The sequence below is a fragment of the Podarcis pityusensis genome (assembly GCF_964106645.2).
Source record: "Podarcis pityusensis genome assembly, chromosome: 1".
Classification (NCBI taxonomy): domain Eukaryota; kingdom Metazoa; phylum Chordata; class Lepidosauria; order Squamata; family Lacertidae; genus Podarcis; species Podarcis pityusensis.
Genome location: NC_138028.1, coordinates 4,409,235 through 4,424,518, shown reverse-complemented (window position 1 = coordinate 4,424,518; position 15,284 = coordinate 4,409,235). Strand labels below are relative to the sequence as shown.

Sequence of the window (15,284 nt, the reverse complement as noted above, 5' to 3'; positions counted from 1 at the left end):
TTAGCTACATAGCATGTCAACGCAAATTAAGGCTGGATAAATATGAAGAAATCTGGAAGGAATATTTAAGCGATAAGGCGGATAGTGGTGGGAAGGAGGGGGAGGAGAGAGAGGTGGGGAAATGTTGTTAGAAATGTGTAGTCATAGGTATATCAGTGTATTCAAAACTGAATTGTCAAATTGTGTTATTATGGTTTTTGTTGTATGTATCTTTTGCAGTTGTTGTTTGTATTGAAAAATGATTAAATAAATTATACACACACACACATATAATGTTCAGATCAAAAAAATACTTAATTACAAACAAGACACCCATAGACTACAGACTTATTCCCAATGCACAAAAAGAAGGAAAGGCCCAAATGATCATAGAGAAGATGTTGGAAAGCCAGCGAAGATAATTTGTAGATTTTAACCTAAAGGTCAGTAATGTTTAGATCTAATACCGGTTCGTAATGGTGGAGATCTGGAGGAAGGACTGCTCCCCGTTGTCGCAAAACAGCATGGGAGTTTCTGCAGGCAAAGTAGAGGTTTTATTACTGAACCTTCCCTGGAAGGCTTTGCTTCAGAAAATACAGCAACACCCAGCAACATTTGCTGGGCCCTAGAATTTCAAGGATGCTGGATTTCCACGCCAGAGCCCAATTCAACATTTGCGCTAGAGGGAAGGCCAAATATAAGAAACAGCAGCAGAACAGGCAGGTAGCCGTGCTGGTCTGCCGTAGTCGAAACAAAATAAAAAAAATTCCTTCCAGTAAAACCTTAGAGACCAACTAAGTTTGTTCTTGGTATGAGCTTTCGTGTGCATGCACGCTTCTTCAGATACACTGAAACAGAAGTCACCAGGCCCTTCTATATAGTGAGAGGGTGGGGAGGGGTATTACTCAGAAGGGTGGTGGGAATGGGTGATTGGCTGATAGGTGTGGTAAACCTGTTGACGACTGTTAACAACTGCAATTGGTCTTACAGGAAAAAGCAAAGGGTGAGATGGCTAAAAATAGCTTTTTCATGCATAATGAGATAAGAATCCAACTCTCTATTCAGACCAGGTCTCTCCATGGTTTTAAGTTTGGGAATAAGTTGCAATTCAGCAACTTCTCTTTCCAGTCTATTTCTGAAATTCTTTTGTATTTGTTGTCGTGTCCGACTCTTCGTGACCCCCTGGACCAGAGCACGCCAGGTACTTCTGTCTTCCACTGCCTCCCGCAGTTTGGTCAAACCCATGCTGGTAGCTTTGAGAACACTGTCCCAGCATCTCGTCCTCTGTCGTCCCCTTCTCCTTGCACCCTCCATCTTTCCCAACATCAGGGTCTTTTCCAGGGAGTCTTCTCTTCTCATGAGGTGGCCAAAGTATTGGAGCCCCAGCTTCAGGATCTGTCCTTCCAGTGAGCACTCAGGGCTGATTTCCTTCAGAATGGATAGGTTTGATCTTCTTGCAGTCCATGGGACTCTCAAGAGTCTCCTCCAGCACCAGAATTCAAAAGCATCCATTCTTCGGCGATCAGCCTTCTTTATGGTCCAGCTCTCACTTCCATACATCACTACTGGGAAAACCATAGCTTTTACTATACGGACCTTTGTTGGCAAGGTGATGTCTCTGCTTTTTAAGGTGCTGTCTTTTGTATTAAAACAGCTAATTTGAGATCTTGCATAGAATGTCCTGGGAGACTGAAGTGTTCTCCTCCTGTTCTCCTATTGTTTATGCCATCAAATGCCAAAAGTGCCCTTCAGCTCTCTATATTGGCGAAACTGACCAAACCCTACGCCAAAGGATAAATGGACATAAATCTGATATCAGGAATCACAAGACAGAGAAACAGTCGTCAACAGGTTCACCACTCCTATCAGCCAGTCACCCATTCCCACCACCCTTCTGAGTAATACGCCTCCCCACCCTCTCACTATATAGAAGGGTCTGGTGACTTCTGTTTCAGTGTATCTGAAGAAGTGTGCATGCACACGAAAGCTCATACCAAGAACAAACTTTGTTGTTGTTGTTTAGTTGTTTAGTCGTGTCTGACTCTTCGTGACCCCCTGGACCAGAGCACGCCAGGCACTCCTGTCTTCCACTGCCTCCCGCAGTTTGGTCAAACTCATGCTGGTCACTTCGAGAACACTGTCCAACCATCTTGTCCTCTGTCATCCCCTTCTCCTTGTGCCCTCCATCTTTCCCAACATCAGGGTCTTTTCCAGGGAGTCTTCTCTTCTCATGAGGTGGCCAAAGTCTTGGAGCCTCAGCTTCAGGATCTGTCCTTCCAGTGAGCACTCAGGGCTGATTTCCTTCAGAATGGAGAGGTTTGTTCTTCTTGCAGTCCATGGGACTCTCAAGAGTCTCCTCCAGCACCAGAATTCAAAAGCATCCATTCTTCGGTGATCAGCCTTCTTTATGGTCCAGCTCTCACTTCCATACATCACTACTGGGAAAACCATGGCTTTCACTATACGGACAAACTTAATCGGTCTCTAAGGTGCTACTGGAAGGAATTTTTTTATTTTGTTTCAAGCAGCGGAACAGAGAGAGCTGGTTCCTGGAAAGGTGAAACACAGAGCTATTTGGGGCTGTTTACTTACAGCTGGCATAGAAGAGCACGGCCGTGAAGTTGGTCTTTGCCAGAGCAGGGGCAAAGGAGTCTTCCGTCAGGGTCTGGATGTGCTCAAGAGGAAGTTCACGCTTCCGGTCCCTGACGACCGATTCCACCACTTCGTCGTCCTGGATCTCTGCAGGGCAAACAACAGGCTCCTTCTCAAGACAAGGAAGAAGAAGAGGAGTTTGGATTTGATATCCCGCTTTATCACTACCCTAAAGAGTCTCAAAGCGGCTCACAATCCCCTTTCCCTTCCTCCCCCACAACAAACACTCTGTGAGGTGAGTGGGGCTGAGAGACTTCAGAGAAGTGTGACTAGCCCAAGGTCACCCAGCCGCTGCAGGTGGAGGAGCAGGGAAGCGAACCCGGTTCCCCAGATTACGAGTCCATCGCTCTTAACCACTACAGCACACTGGGTCTCCCGTTGCATGCTTTCGGCAGGGTACAGAGAGCACCCTACAACTTCATGGAGGGTGATGCTATCAATGAATTTTACTGCGGCAGCAATAATATAAAAATAATAATACAGTGGTACCTCAGGTTAAGTACTTAATTCGTTCCGGAGGTCCATTCTTAACCTGAAACTGTTCTTAACCTGAAGCACCACTTTAGCTAATGGGGCCTCCCGCTGCTGCCACATGATTTCTGTTCTCATCCTGAAGCAAAGTTCTTAACTCAAGGCACTATTTCTGGGTTAGCGGAGTCTGTAACCTGAAGTGTATGTAACCCGAGGTACCACTGTAATTTATTATTTATACCCCGCCCATCTGGCTGGGTTTCCCCAGCCACTCTGGGCGGCTCCCAACAGTGGACTAAAAACAGAACAAAACTTCAAACATTAAAAACTCCCCAAAACAGGGCTGCCTTCAGATGTCTTTTAAAAGTAAGATAGTTGCTTATTTCCTTGATATCTGATAGTAGGGCGTTCCACAGGTGGGTGCCACCACTGAGAAGGCCCTCTGACTGGTTCCCTGTAACCTCACTTCTCGCAGTGAGGGAACCACCAGAAGGCCCTCAGTGCTGGACCTCAGTGTCCAGGCTGGACGATGGGGGTGGAGACGCTCCTTCAGGTATACAGGACCAAGGCCGTTTAGGGCTTTAAAGGTCAGCACCACACTTTGAATTGTGCTCGGAAACGTACAAGCACGCATACTCTGGAACTCTCTGCTAATTGATATCAAGCAGGCAACTTTGCCGTCATCTTTTCAGCACCTGCTAAAGACAATTTTATTTAGATAAACCTGTTGATTGATTGATTGATTGATTGATTGATTGACTGAATTTATATACCACCCTATACTTGAAGGTCCCAGGGCAATTCACATAAAAAGATCACAGTATATAAAAATAAAAGCACTAACCCAATAATACCCCACTCCCCCAAAAAGAGCCACATTTTAAAAGGGTATAGGATGTTGATCAGGTCAACCAAAGGCCTGATTAAAAAGGAACGTTTTTGCCTGGCGCCTAAAGGTGTGTAATGAAGGCGCCAGGCGAACTTCCCTGGGAAGAGCATTCCACAGACGGGGAGCCACTGCAGAGAAGGCCCCGTTCTCGTGTTGCCACCTTCCAGATCTCTCGATGAGGGAGCATACGAAGAAGGGCCTCAGAAGATGATCTCAGGGACTGGCTAGGTTCATATGGGAAGAGGCGGTCCTTGAGGTATTGCGGTCCTGAGCCGTTTAAAGCTTTATAGGTCAAAACCAGCACTTTGAATTGGGCCCAGAAACTAATTGGTAGCCAGTGCAGTTGGACCAGGATGGGTATAATATGCTCAAACCGTCTTGCTCCGGTGAGCAACCTGGCCACTGAATTCTGCACCAGCTGAAGTTTCCAAACCATCTTCAGACATGGAGAATGTTTTCATCTGTTTAGTGCTGATTTTACCTTTTGAATATTTTGATGAGTTGTTTATATTTATTGCCTTACTCTCTTTGTAAGCCATTTTGGTTTTTTCCTTCAACCATCAAGCGGCGTAAAATTTTTACCAAATAAAATGAATTAGTAAATCTACCTTGTTCATAGTTCTCACCATCTTCCTCCTCCTCCTCTTCTTCTTCCTCCTCCTCACGTTCCTGTGTGGGTTCGCTCTGCTTGCCGTTTTCCACCAAAGCTATGATCTCATCCACGTCTTTCAGAACCAAGTATTTAACAGGCGCACCCTGCGGAAATACCAGATCATTGAAACCAGTCAAGGCTGCAAGCCTGCACACATTTACCCGGACATTTGCTGCAATGGAACTTGCGACTGAACAGGCCCACTGCAGGTGGCAAAACAGAGAGGGAGTCTTAATGACACCAGCAACAACGAACTAACCTCCTCAGGTGTCTTGAGGGCGACGTTACACTGGGGAAGAACATCCAAGCTGATGGAGCTCCTTTCAAGATAAAAAACGAGGCATTAAAACCTGAAATGAGGCATGTAAATAAGACTGGTGACTGGAGGCAGCTGCCGAGACCACATAACACCATTTTGAAAGACCTACATTGGCTCCCAGTACGTTTCCAAGCACAATTCAAAGTGTTGGTGTTGACCTTTAATGCCCTAAACGGCCTCGGCCCAGTAGACCTGAAGGAGCGTCTCCACCCCCATCGTTCTGCCCGGACACTGAGGTCCAGCACCGAGGGCCTTCTGGTGGTTCCCTCATTTCGAGAAGCCAAGTTACAGGGAACCAGGCAGAGGGCCTTCTCGGTAGTGGCGCCCAGCCTGTGGAACGCCCTCCCACCAGATGTCAAAGAGATAAACAACTACCTGACATTCAGAAGACATCTTAAGGCAGCCCTGTTCAGGGAAGTTTTTAATGTGTGACATCTTAGCGTATTTCTGGTCTTTGTGGAAGCCGCCCAGAGTGGCTGGCGAAACCCGGCCAGATGGGTGGGGTACAAATAATAAATTATTATTATTATATTATTATTATATATCTAAGGGCCAGCTCTCCTGTGGCCGGACTGGACTGCTCTACCACTGAGCTGTGGGTTAGAAAGGGGGGGAAAGGTTGTGAACGCTGCCCAAAATGGCTAAAAACGCTCACATTTCTAGAGCTAACTCTCCTCTTTCTACCTAGCAGGACTAGAGTTAAGAATTGGTTCTAACATCCTATTGTTGGCAGCAAACCTCTCAAACGCACGGAGAGTGTGTATATGAACTTAATATTGTTTTATGGATTATAAATGCCCTGCTGATTTGATGATATAAAATGACTGCTGCAACTGTGGTGTTAAGCTTAATTTTTAGTTGCTGCTTTGTTAACAGTGTTTTATAGATTGTTTTATTGATGATTTGTTCATTATTTTGTGTGCTCTGTGCTGTATTTGTGATGTTCCATTATGTTACCTTTATTTCTTGTTTGTAAGTCAATTTGGGATTCATCTTAATGAAAAGTAGCACAGAAGTACAATAAATCAAATCAAATACAAGGCTGTTATCATCGCTCCCCCTGTTACACCTGCCAGTCTACGACCTGCCTTTAAGAACCTAAGGAGAGCCTGGCCGCAGGATCAGGCCCAAGGGGGCCCATCTAGTCCAGAGTCCTGTCCTTAATCCTAGGCACACCTTCAGTTTATTGTCAGGAAGAACTCAGCGGGACTTTGTTGTTGTTGTTTAGTCGTGTCTGACTCTTCGTGACCCCCTGGACCAGAGCACGCCAGGCCCTCCTGTCTTCCACTGCCTCCTGCAGTTTGGTCAAACTCATGCTGGTAGCTTCGAGAACACTGTCCAACCATCTCGTCCTCTGTCGTCCCCTTCTCCTTGGGCCCTCCATCTTTCCCAACATCAGGGTCTTTTCCAATGAGTCTTCTCTTCTCATGAGGTGGCCAAAGTCTTGGAGCCTCAGCTTCAGGATCTGTCCTTCCAGGGAGCACTCAGGGCTGATTTCCTTCAGAATGGAGAGGTTGGATCTTCTTGCAGTCCATGGGACTCTCAAGAGTCTCCTCCAGCACCAGAATTCAAAAGCATCCATTCTTCGGCGACCAGCCTTCTTTATGGTCCAGCTCTCACTTCCATACATCACTACTGGGAAAACCAGAGCTTGAACTATATGGACCTTTGTTGGCAAGGTGATGTCTCTGCTTTTTAAGATGCTGCCTAGGTTTGTCATTGCTCAGCGGGACTTACTTCTGTGTAAATGCGCACAGCACCGGGCCCTTCATGCGTCTGTGCAGATGGTCAGCTCCCACAGTGAGAAGATATCTCAGAAATCCACCCATCTTCCCCCCCTTTTTTAAATTGAATTTATTTACAACATAAACACATAACAAAGAACAACAACAAAAACAAACAACCTTCCCCAAAAATACAAATAAAATGAATGGGGGGAAAAACAAAGAACAAAGAATAACGTACAAAAGAATACTGAACTAACTAACACTCTCTCTCTCTCTCTCTATATATATATAATTTCCATTTTTATTTCCTTCCATTTGACTTCCTTCATCCTTCACACGATTTTCTTTTTCACTTCTAGTAACCTGTCTCTTTCATACTTTATTGTTACCTCCCTTTTTGACAGACTTGTTTCGATTAACTTCTGCCGGATGATTGGTGGTACTTAGGTTATAAATGGTTAAAAAGAAACCCACCCATCTTCTTCTCCCCTTCCCCAAATCGCTCCCCTTCCCCAAATACCTCTTGTCCTCAAATACCTTGACAGGAGGAGGACTCCAGCTTTGCCCAGCAACTGCCAGGCCACAAACTCTGCAATTCCTTTATCTGCCTCCAGGGTTTCCTCGTGAGCCAGGATGAAGATCAGAGGAAGGCCCAGGTGGAGGTGAGTGGTGGAAACCTTTTCTGGGTCTTCCGTAGCCTCTGCCTGCAGGAGAGAGGCCATTTCAGGGTAAATACACCAGAGATCCCCAAATTTATTTGCCCCCCCCAAAAGAAGTAATAATACTGTACTCAGTGCTCCCCTGGAAATCTACCTTCTTTAAGCAAACAAACAGAAAGATGCAGTGACAAATTTGAGTTACTTGAAGCAATAGCTGGCTGTACTTTACTATTCATATATGTTCATAAAATTGTACTAACAGAAGCCAGAGGAGTCAGACAACGTCTCTTAACTGCTGACAGAATTATCATTTGTAAAATCTGGGGCATTGTATGTATGTATGTATGTGGGCATGTTGTTGTTGTTTCTTAAGTTTCTATACTGCACTTCATCTGAGGATATCAGGGCAGTTGACAATATCAAAACACAAAAATACACAACATAATACACAACACAAAAATACACAACATCAAAACAACAACACATGCACACCCCAGATTAAGAGGGCACAGGTTGCGTAATTAGCCAAAGGCCTGGGGTAAGAGAAACATTTTTGCAGGTCACCTAAAGATAAAATAGTAATAATTTATACTACCACTACTATTACTAATAATAATTTACTTTATGTACTTTGCCCACCTGGAATGGGTTGCCCCAGCCACTCTGGGCGGCTTCCAACAGAATATAAGAAAACAGAACAGAACATTAAACATTAAAAACTTCCCGATACAGGGCTGCCTTCAGATGTCTTCTAAAAGTTAATGTAGTTCTTTATCTCCTTGAAATCTGTCAGGAGGGCGTTCCACAGGGCGGGTGCCACTACCGAGAAGGCCCTCTGCCTGGTTCCCTGAAACCTCACATCTCGCAGGGAGGGAACAGCCAGAAGGCCCTCGGCGCTGGACCTCAGTGTCCGGGCTGAACAATGGGGGTGGAGACGCTTCTTCGTGAAGGCGCCAGGTAAACCTCCCTGGTTGTATGGCTAAGCTTACTTAGATGGTGGGAACCAGAGAGGAAAGACAAGGTCATGCCTTCACTGGGAAATGGAGCCTTTTCATAACGTCATAGAGTAATAAGGTACAGGAGAATGCAAACCCATTTATCTTCTCTGGAACTCTGTGATAGGAATTTATTGTGTTTGATTTTGGTGTGGAAACCTGTTCCTATATGCTTAGTCCCAGATACTCCCCTTACTTATGTTTTGCTTCATTGGGCACCTGTTATTATATTGTGCTATGTCTCCATAGAAATAAATATATACTGGGGGGTTGGAATAAATAAAGCAGAGACATCACCTTGCCAACAAAGGTCCGTATAGTTAAAGCTATGGTTTTCCCAGTAGTGATGTATGGAAATGAGAGCTGGACCATAAAGAAGGCTGATCGCCAAAGAATGGATGCTTTTGAATTCTGGTGCTGGAGGAGACTCTTGAGAGTCCCATGGACTGCAAGAAGATCAGACCTCTCCATTCTGAAGGAAATCAGCCCTGAGTGCTCACTGGAAGGACAGATCCTGAAGCTGAGGCTCCAAGACTTTGGCCACCTCATGAGAAGAGAAGACTCCCTGGAAAAGACCCTGATGTTGGGAAAGATGGAGGGCACAAGAAGGGGATGACAGAGGATGAGATGGTTGGACAGTGTTCTCGAAGCTACCAGCATGAGTTTGACCAAACTGCGGGAGGCAGTGGAAGACAGGAGTGCCTGGCATGCTCTGGTCCAGGGGGTCACGAAGAGTCGGACACGACTAAACAACAACAATGTTTCCTTATAAATAAATATATACTGGGGGGTTGGGAATTGCTGAAATAAAGAATAGATCATTTGAAAATAAATAAACAAGTTTCTAGTCCTCATGATTCTGAACAAAGGAGTTAAATAGGAGATTCGTAGCTAAGTGGGGGATTTGAACTTTGGTCTCCCAATCCAACATTCTTCGGAGAGGATCCTTGGCGGGGGGCGGGACTTGGCAAGGACAGGCAGCTGCTTCCCATTCCTCCTTTTTAAGCAGAGGTTGGATGGCCGTCTGTCATGGATGCTTGAGCTGAGATCCCTGCATTGGAGGGTTGGACTAGATGACCCTCGGGTGTCCCTTTGCAGCTCTACGACTCTATAATCCAATAGGCCTTTGAAGAAAGCTCAGGATAAGTGGGTGAGGGTGAAGGTGGGAAGGAGGCCACCACCAACCGTACCACGAGGGGCTCCGCCATCAGCTTCAGGAACCTGTGGATGTTCAGCGTGGTCAGAGGCTGCCCCATCAGAGTCCTCCGGCACGGCTGGTCCAGATCCGTGGCCACTTTGCAGTGGCAGAAAAAGAGCTTTGAGCTCGGCACGTCCGGCTCTCCGCTGCTGCAGGAGGGGAGACAAGAGCATCAGTACAGGGTCCGACCTGGCCTCCCATGAGCTTGCATTCCTAAATGCAGACATGCCCAGAAACACAGCCAGGTAGCATTTGTCCACCTTTGCAAAAACACCAAACTGGACCCAGAATACGATATAATTGTCAGCATCGCCCTTGAGCCAGTGCCACTAACTGGACTCATCCACTTCAGCCCCGACTGGGATAGGCGAGCTGGGTAGCACTTCCAGAGACCACCTTCTGCACAGGAACAGGTCAAAGTGCTGTGGACTCACAGCTTGGAGTTGTGAGCACCGGATTCACTCCCACAAGAAGACAGCCGTCGCACAGCAGAGTATAGCAGAGTCTAGCAGAGTATATAAACAACTCGGAGAGCAGCTCTGTAGAATATCTTCTTTATTCTATCTACAACTATTATACAACTATATACAGAGCTAAATAGGTCTAAGCATAAATGAGTGTCTGCAGCTGCTCTTAGCAGCAACCTTATCTCTACACACAATCTCTAACACTCAGTCTCTCTCTCTCTCTCTCCGACACTGACTGACTGACTGACTTGGTGCTGGAGCAGAATAAGTAGAGAGCAGAACATGCCTCCTCCTCTCTGGAGAATCAGCAGATTCCTCAGGAGATTCTTGGATATGGGAGGGGTGAAATCTCCTCAATAATATCTTTATTGTCATTGTCCCATGCAGAACAATGAAATTGAAAAACTACATAAAACATTCAAAACCCCCTAAAAAACTCTGAAACCCCATTTTAAAATCCACTATACTATAGAGACCCCTTATGCTGCGTTTCGAACCAGAATTGCATTTGTGTAGAAACTGTTCTATCTCTGCGGCTTTCTCATGGGACCTGGCAGCATAGATTTGATCTAAGGTGGGAAGAGTACACCCAATTATTCCAATTATTTGCTGATGCAAAAGGAACACCCAGGGGTCAGCAAACTTGTTCAGCGGGGGGCTGGTTCACTGTCCCTCAGACCTTGTGGGGGGGGCGGACTATATTTTGGAAGAGGAAAAAAAAAGAACGAATTCCTATGCCCCACAAATAACCCAGAAATGCATTTTAAATAAAAGCACACATTCTACTCATGTAAAAACACACTGATTCCTGGACCGTCCGCGGGCCGGATTGTGAAAGCGATTGGGCCACATCCGGCCCCCGGGCCTTAGGTTGCCTACCCTGCTACACAGCCTCCCTCTGTGTGTTTGTGTGTGTGTGTGTGTATGTGTGTCAAATACATACCGAATGCTCCTCAAAACCATCACTTCAGTGGTTAAGGCAAACTTAAGAGAGTCGTAGACGAAAGCAGCCTCCATCAAAGCTCTGTGCTCTAAGAGAAAGACATTTGCACTTAGGGACTCGTATTTACAGCTGCAATCAAAATTCTTCAACCCCCCCCATTGCAAATCAGGTTTATTATCAAAATTTCAAGACTTTGAGCTGTTTGCAACCAGCAAATCAAAGAAAAGCAATCGAGATGCTTCAAGCGGTTTCCGCAAAGGCCTGTCAGAATAAAACAGTCTTCACCTGCCTGCGGGAGGACAACAAGGGGTGGGGAGCCAGTCTGGCTTCTCTGGGGAGGGAGTTCCAAACTTGGCTGGAAGGAGCCACCACCGAGAAGGCCCTCTCTTGGCTCCTCCAGGAGGGTGGAAAGACTGAGAGAGGGGCCTTCCCTGAAGATCTCAGAGCCCAGGCAGGATCGTAGGGGACAAATACGGCCTTTCAGATATCCCAGACCATCCTCCTTTGGCTCAACGTGGTTCAACCACTGCCTTTATAACCAAAAGCAAGGCTCTGCAGCAGCTGATTCCACAAACTTTGGAGCTGGAGGGAGGAAACAGACAAGGGAACCCTCCACGGCCGAGAAAAGTTGCCCAATTTATTACCTGCCGTCCCAACAGCCTGTACATAAGCAAAGACCAGGTCCCGGTGACCCTTCAGAGAGTCTTCCAGCTTCTGGAGGTCTGCCACAGTGGCGACGTATTTCACTTCGTTGAAGAGGAGAGCGCTGGGAAGGAGATACGACGAGCGACGTGTAAACCAGGGAAGTTTTTTCAAATCGAGGGCCACATCCGCTTCTTGGCAAGCCCCCGAGGGCTATATTCCAGCAGTGGGCGGGGCCAGAGGCAAAAGTGGGCGGAGCAAAATAACCTACTTTTTACCTTTGTACAGAAATCGATTTTCTGCATGCCCACACTGCTCTCTATTCTCTATCCGGGTGAGGAAACTCAATTATCGGACTTCTAGGACACGTTACAGCCAGGCTATAAACACTCGAGGAAGATGGAGGGACGGCAGATTTAGGTTGTATTTATCCTGTGGGTCTGAGGGTCACCGATTTGAGGCAGTTGGGGTGAGAGGGGCTGAGGAAGGTGGCTCAACAATCAATCCTTCTTCGCAGGGAACTCTGGGAATTTCTGCTCTCATCAAACTACAGCTCCCAGAATTCCTTTGGGGACACCAGGACTGCTTAAAAGTGGTTTCATAGTACTTTAAATGCGTGGTGGGAATGTGGACTAGGCCATGCCGGATTTACGTATAAGCTAAATAAGCTATAGCTCAGGGCCCCACTCTCATGGGGGGGGGGGGGCAAAAAAATTTAAAGGAGAAACGAAACTGGATGTACATTTCCAAAATACAGTGGTACCTCTGGTTATGTACTTAATTCGTTCTGGAGGTCCGTTCTTAACCTGAAACTGTTCTTAACCTGAAGCACCACTTTAGCTAATGGGGCCTCCCGCTGCCACCGCGCCGCCGGAGCACAATTTCCGTTCTCATCCTGAAGCAAAGTTCTTAACCCGAGATACTATTTCTGGGTTAGCGGAGTCTGTAACCTGAAGCGTCTGTAACCCGAGGTACCACTGTATAAGATAAAAAACAATTAAAATAAAACCTACCTACAGCCACAGTGTTTTGTGTTGTGTAGGCTCCTATGATGCCAGTCACGGGCCCCGCCTGCTAGCCTGCTCCCTCAAATATCACTGGTTTGCTCCTTTCTATATATAGGGTACATATATAGCCTACATTCTGCACGGACTGGTCGCATGGCAACATGGGCAAATGGCTTTAGATCCATCAATTACCTTATAGAAAATATTCAACACAAAAAGCAGCGACAATTTGTTGTTGACAAAGGACAGCTGGACATTGAAAGAGCCCCATTACCTTCAGTAGCTTAGGGCCACACTGAACCTAAATCCAGCCCTGGGACCATGGAAGACAGAACAAGCTTGTTTTCCGCTGCTCCAGAGGGGGGAACCCAAAGCAATGGATTCAAATGACAAGGAAGGAGATTGCAACTAAATATTACGAAGAACTTTCCAAGAGGAAGAGCTGTTGGACAGTGGAACCGACTCCCTCGGGAGATGGTCGGCTTGGAGGATTTTGAACAGAGGTCGGATGGCCACCTGTCAGCTGTGAGTCCTGATTTGCTGGGAGTTAGACTAGAGAACCCCTGAGGTTCCCTTCCAATCCCACAGTTCTCTGATTCTACAAGTCGGTCACCTCCAGTTCCCCCACCCACAGCCGTCACTGACTCAGAACAAGTCTGCTGTCACAACCCTCTTTCCACGCAGAACGCAGGCAGGTGGCTGCAAAGGGAACAGACGCCAATCAAACAGATGTCGAAAGGACTCACAAGAGCACGTTGGCCACAATGGCATCCACACTGAACAAGGCGTCCGTGGGGAGCTCACGAAGCAGCACATGTCCCCTGGAAGTAAGGAGAAGAACGTGAGAGGGAGATAAAGGTAAAGGTAAAGGGACCCCTGACCATTAGGTCCAGTCGTGGCCGACTCTGGGGTTGTGGTGCTCATCTCACTTTATTGGCCGAGGGAGCCGGCGTACAGCTTCCGGGTCATGCAGTCAGCATGACGAAGCCGCTTCTGGTGAACCAGAGCAGCGCACAGAAACGCCATTTACCTTCCCACCAGAGTGGTACCTATTTATCTACTTGCACTTTGACGTGCTTTCGAACTGCTAGGTTGGCAGGAGCAGGGACCGAGCAACGGAGCTCACCCTGTAGCGGGGATTCGAACCGCCGACCTTCTGATCGGCAAGTCCTAGGCTCTGGGCCTGATCCAGCCAAAGTCAGAGGTTCTCAAACTGCTTTCAGTGTAAAAATTTGCTCGAGCCGAATTTGAACAACAAATACACTGGAAAACGAAAAGAAAACAAGACCCAGCAATGCTTGATTTATAAGGCACCCTGGGGTCCATTACCTCGATTCTGGACCCTTTAAAATATTTTTGTTACAAAAGTTGGGTGCTGCCCCAACTCTCTGCTGAGAAATGGGGGGGGGGGTTTTCCAGGCACTCACCCAGGGTCTGTAATTCCTTTGGAGGATTGAGACACGGCAGAGACTGTCATAGCTTTAAGAAATGTGGTTTATTTGCCCATTTACACCTTCAGTCTGCATGGAATCCAGATCTTACAGCACGGTCATTTCCAGAGGGTCTTGGCATCCACAGCAGTGCAGCCAGCCTTCAGCCAGCCTGCCCAAGATGGACCCCAGCCTTTCTTCTTCCCAGTACGCCCTACTAAAAACTCTCTTTTCCTGTCCCTTCACACACCCCATCACCTTGGCAACAGCTGTCTGCCAAAGGTTTCCTCTCAGATGGTCCATCACCAATCCCTTTTGTCATGTTAACAGATTTGTTCTTCGCTAGGCCAGCCAGGGCGGTTTGCAGAAGCTAGCCTAGGGATTCCTTGTCTGGCACAGTTCTGCAGCTTGTACTTTCATCCACATCCCAAATAATCAAAATCCTACCATTTATTAACTTCTAGGGTTTGGGAGGGGGGTCCCTCCCCAAATCTATATCAATATGCAGAGCCATCGTTCTTATTCATTTGCACTCAGGATCAACCACTCACCTGAACAGGTATGCTTTCCCCTCTGAGCTGTCATCTCTGCAGTAACCGGATGCTTTTCCGCTGTGACAGTTGACCTGCGGGGAAGAAGTCAGGCACGCTCAGGTCTTCGCTGAAATAACTTCGGCAAAAATGTCTGGAATACACTTGCACTCATGGGCTTATATTAACTTATTATCTGGACAGAATGATAAATACCGCATTTTTCGCTCTATAAGACGCACCAGACCATAAGACGCACCTAGTTTTTGGAGGAGGAAAACAAGAAAAAAAATATTCTGAAACCGAAAAGCCAGAACAGCAAGAGGGAACTGGCTTCTGGGATAGCCTCTTGCTGTTCTGGCTTCTGGGATAGCCGGGCGAAGCCTCTTCAGGGCAGCGGGATGAAGGCTCCCCCAAGAGCCGCACTCCCTTTAAAGAGCGTGCCGAGTATGTGTGCGGCTCTTGGGGGTTTTTTCCGCAAGGAGGGAGAAGGGCAGCCCTTCTCCCTCCTCGGGTAAAAGCCCCCAAGAGCCACACACACGCTCTGCGCACTCTTTAAAGGGAGCGCTGAGCAGAGCCTCCCGCCTGCATTCGCTCCATAAGATGCACACACATTTCCCCTTACTCTTTAGGAGGGAAAAAGTGCGTCTTATAGAGCGAAAAATACGGTAAGCATCACAAACAGGTGGCTCTTAAGAGCAAATTCAACTGTACAGAATGTAAG

At 47.0% G+C, this 15,284-nt stretch overlaps 1 protein-coding gene across 2 annotated transcripts in view; it reads right to left on the bottom strand.

The window, feature by feature from the left end:
- Positions 1-15,284, bottom strand: part of TXNDC16 (thioredoxin domain containing 16) — a 58,087-nt gene that overhangs the window by 29,529 nt on the left and 13,274 nt on the right. For both annotated transcript variants that reach the window (XM_081020262.1, XM_081020261.1), the window contains exons 5-13: positions 14,582-14,655; positions 13,347-13,421; positions 11,596-11,717; positions 10,952-11,039; positions 9,534-9,690; positions 7,227-7,393; positions 4,903-4,963; positions 4,600-4,747; positions 2,572-2,718 (exon numbers count right to left, since the gene is read on the bottom strand). In XM_081020262.1, the coding sequence (XP_080876388.1) occupies positions 2,572-2,718; positions 4,600-4,747; positions 4,903-4,963; positions 7,227-7,393; positions 9,534-9,690; positions 10,952-11,039; positions 11,596-11,717; positions 13,347-13,421; positions 14,582-14,655 (1,039 nt within the window). The remainder of the gene's footprint in view (positions 1-2,571; positions 2,719-4,599; positions 4,748-4,902; positions 4,964-7,226; positions 7,394-9,533; positions 9,691-10,951; positions 11,040-11,595; positions 11,718-13,346; positions 13,422-14,581; positions 14,656-15,284) is intronic.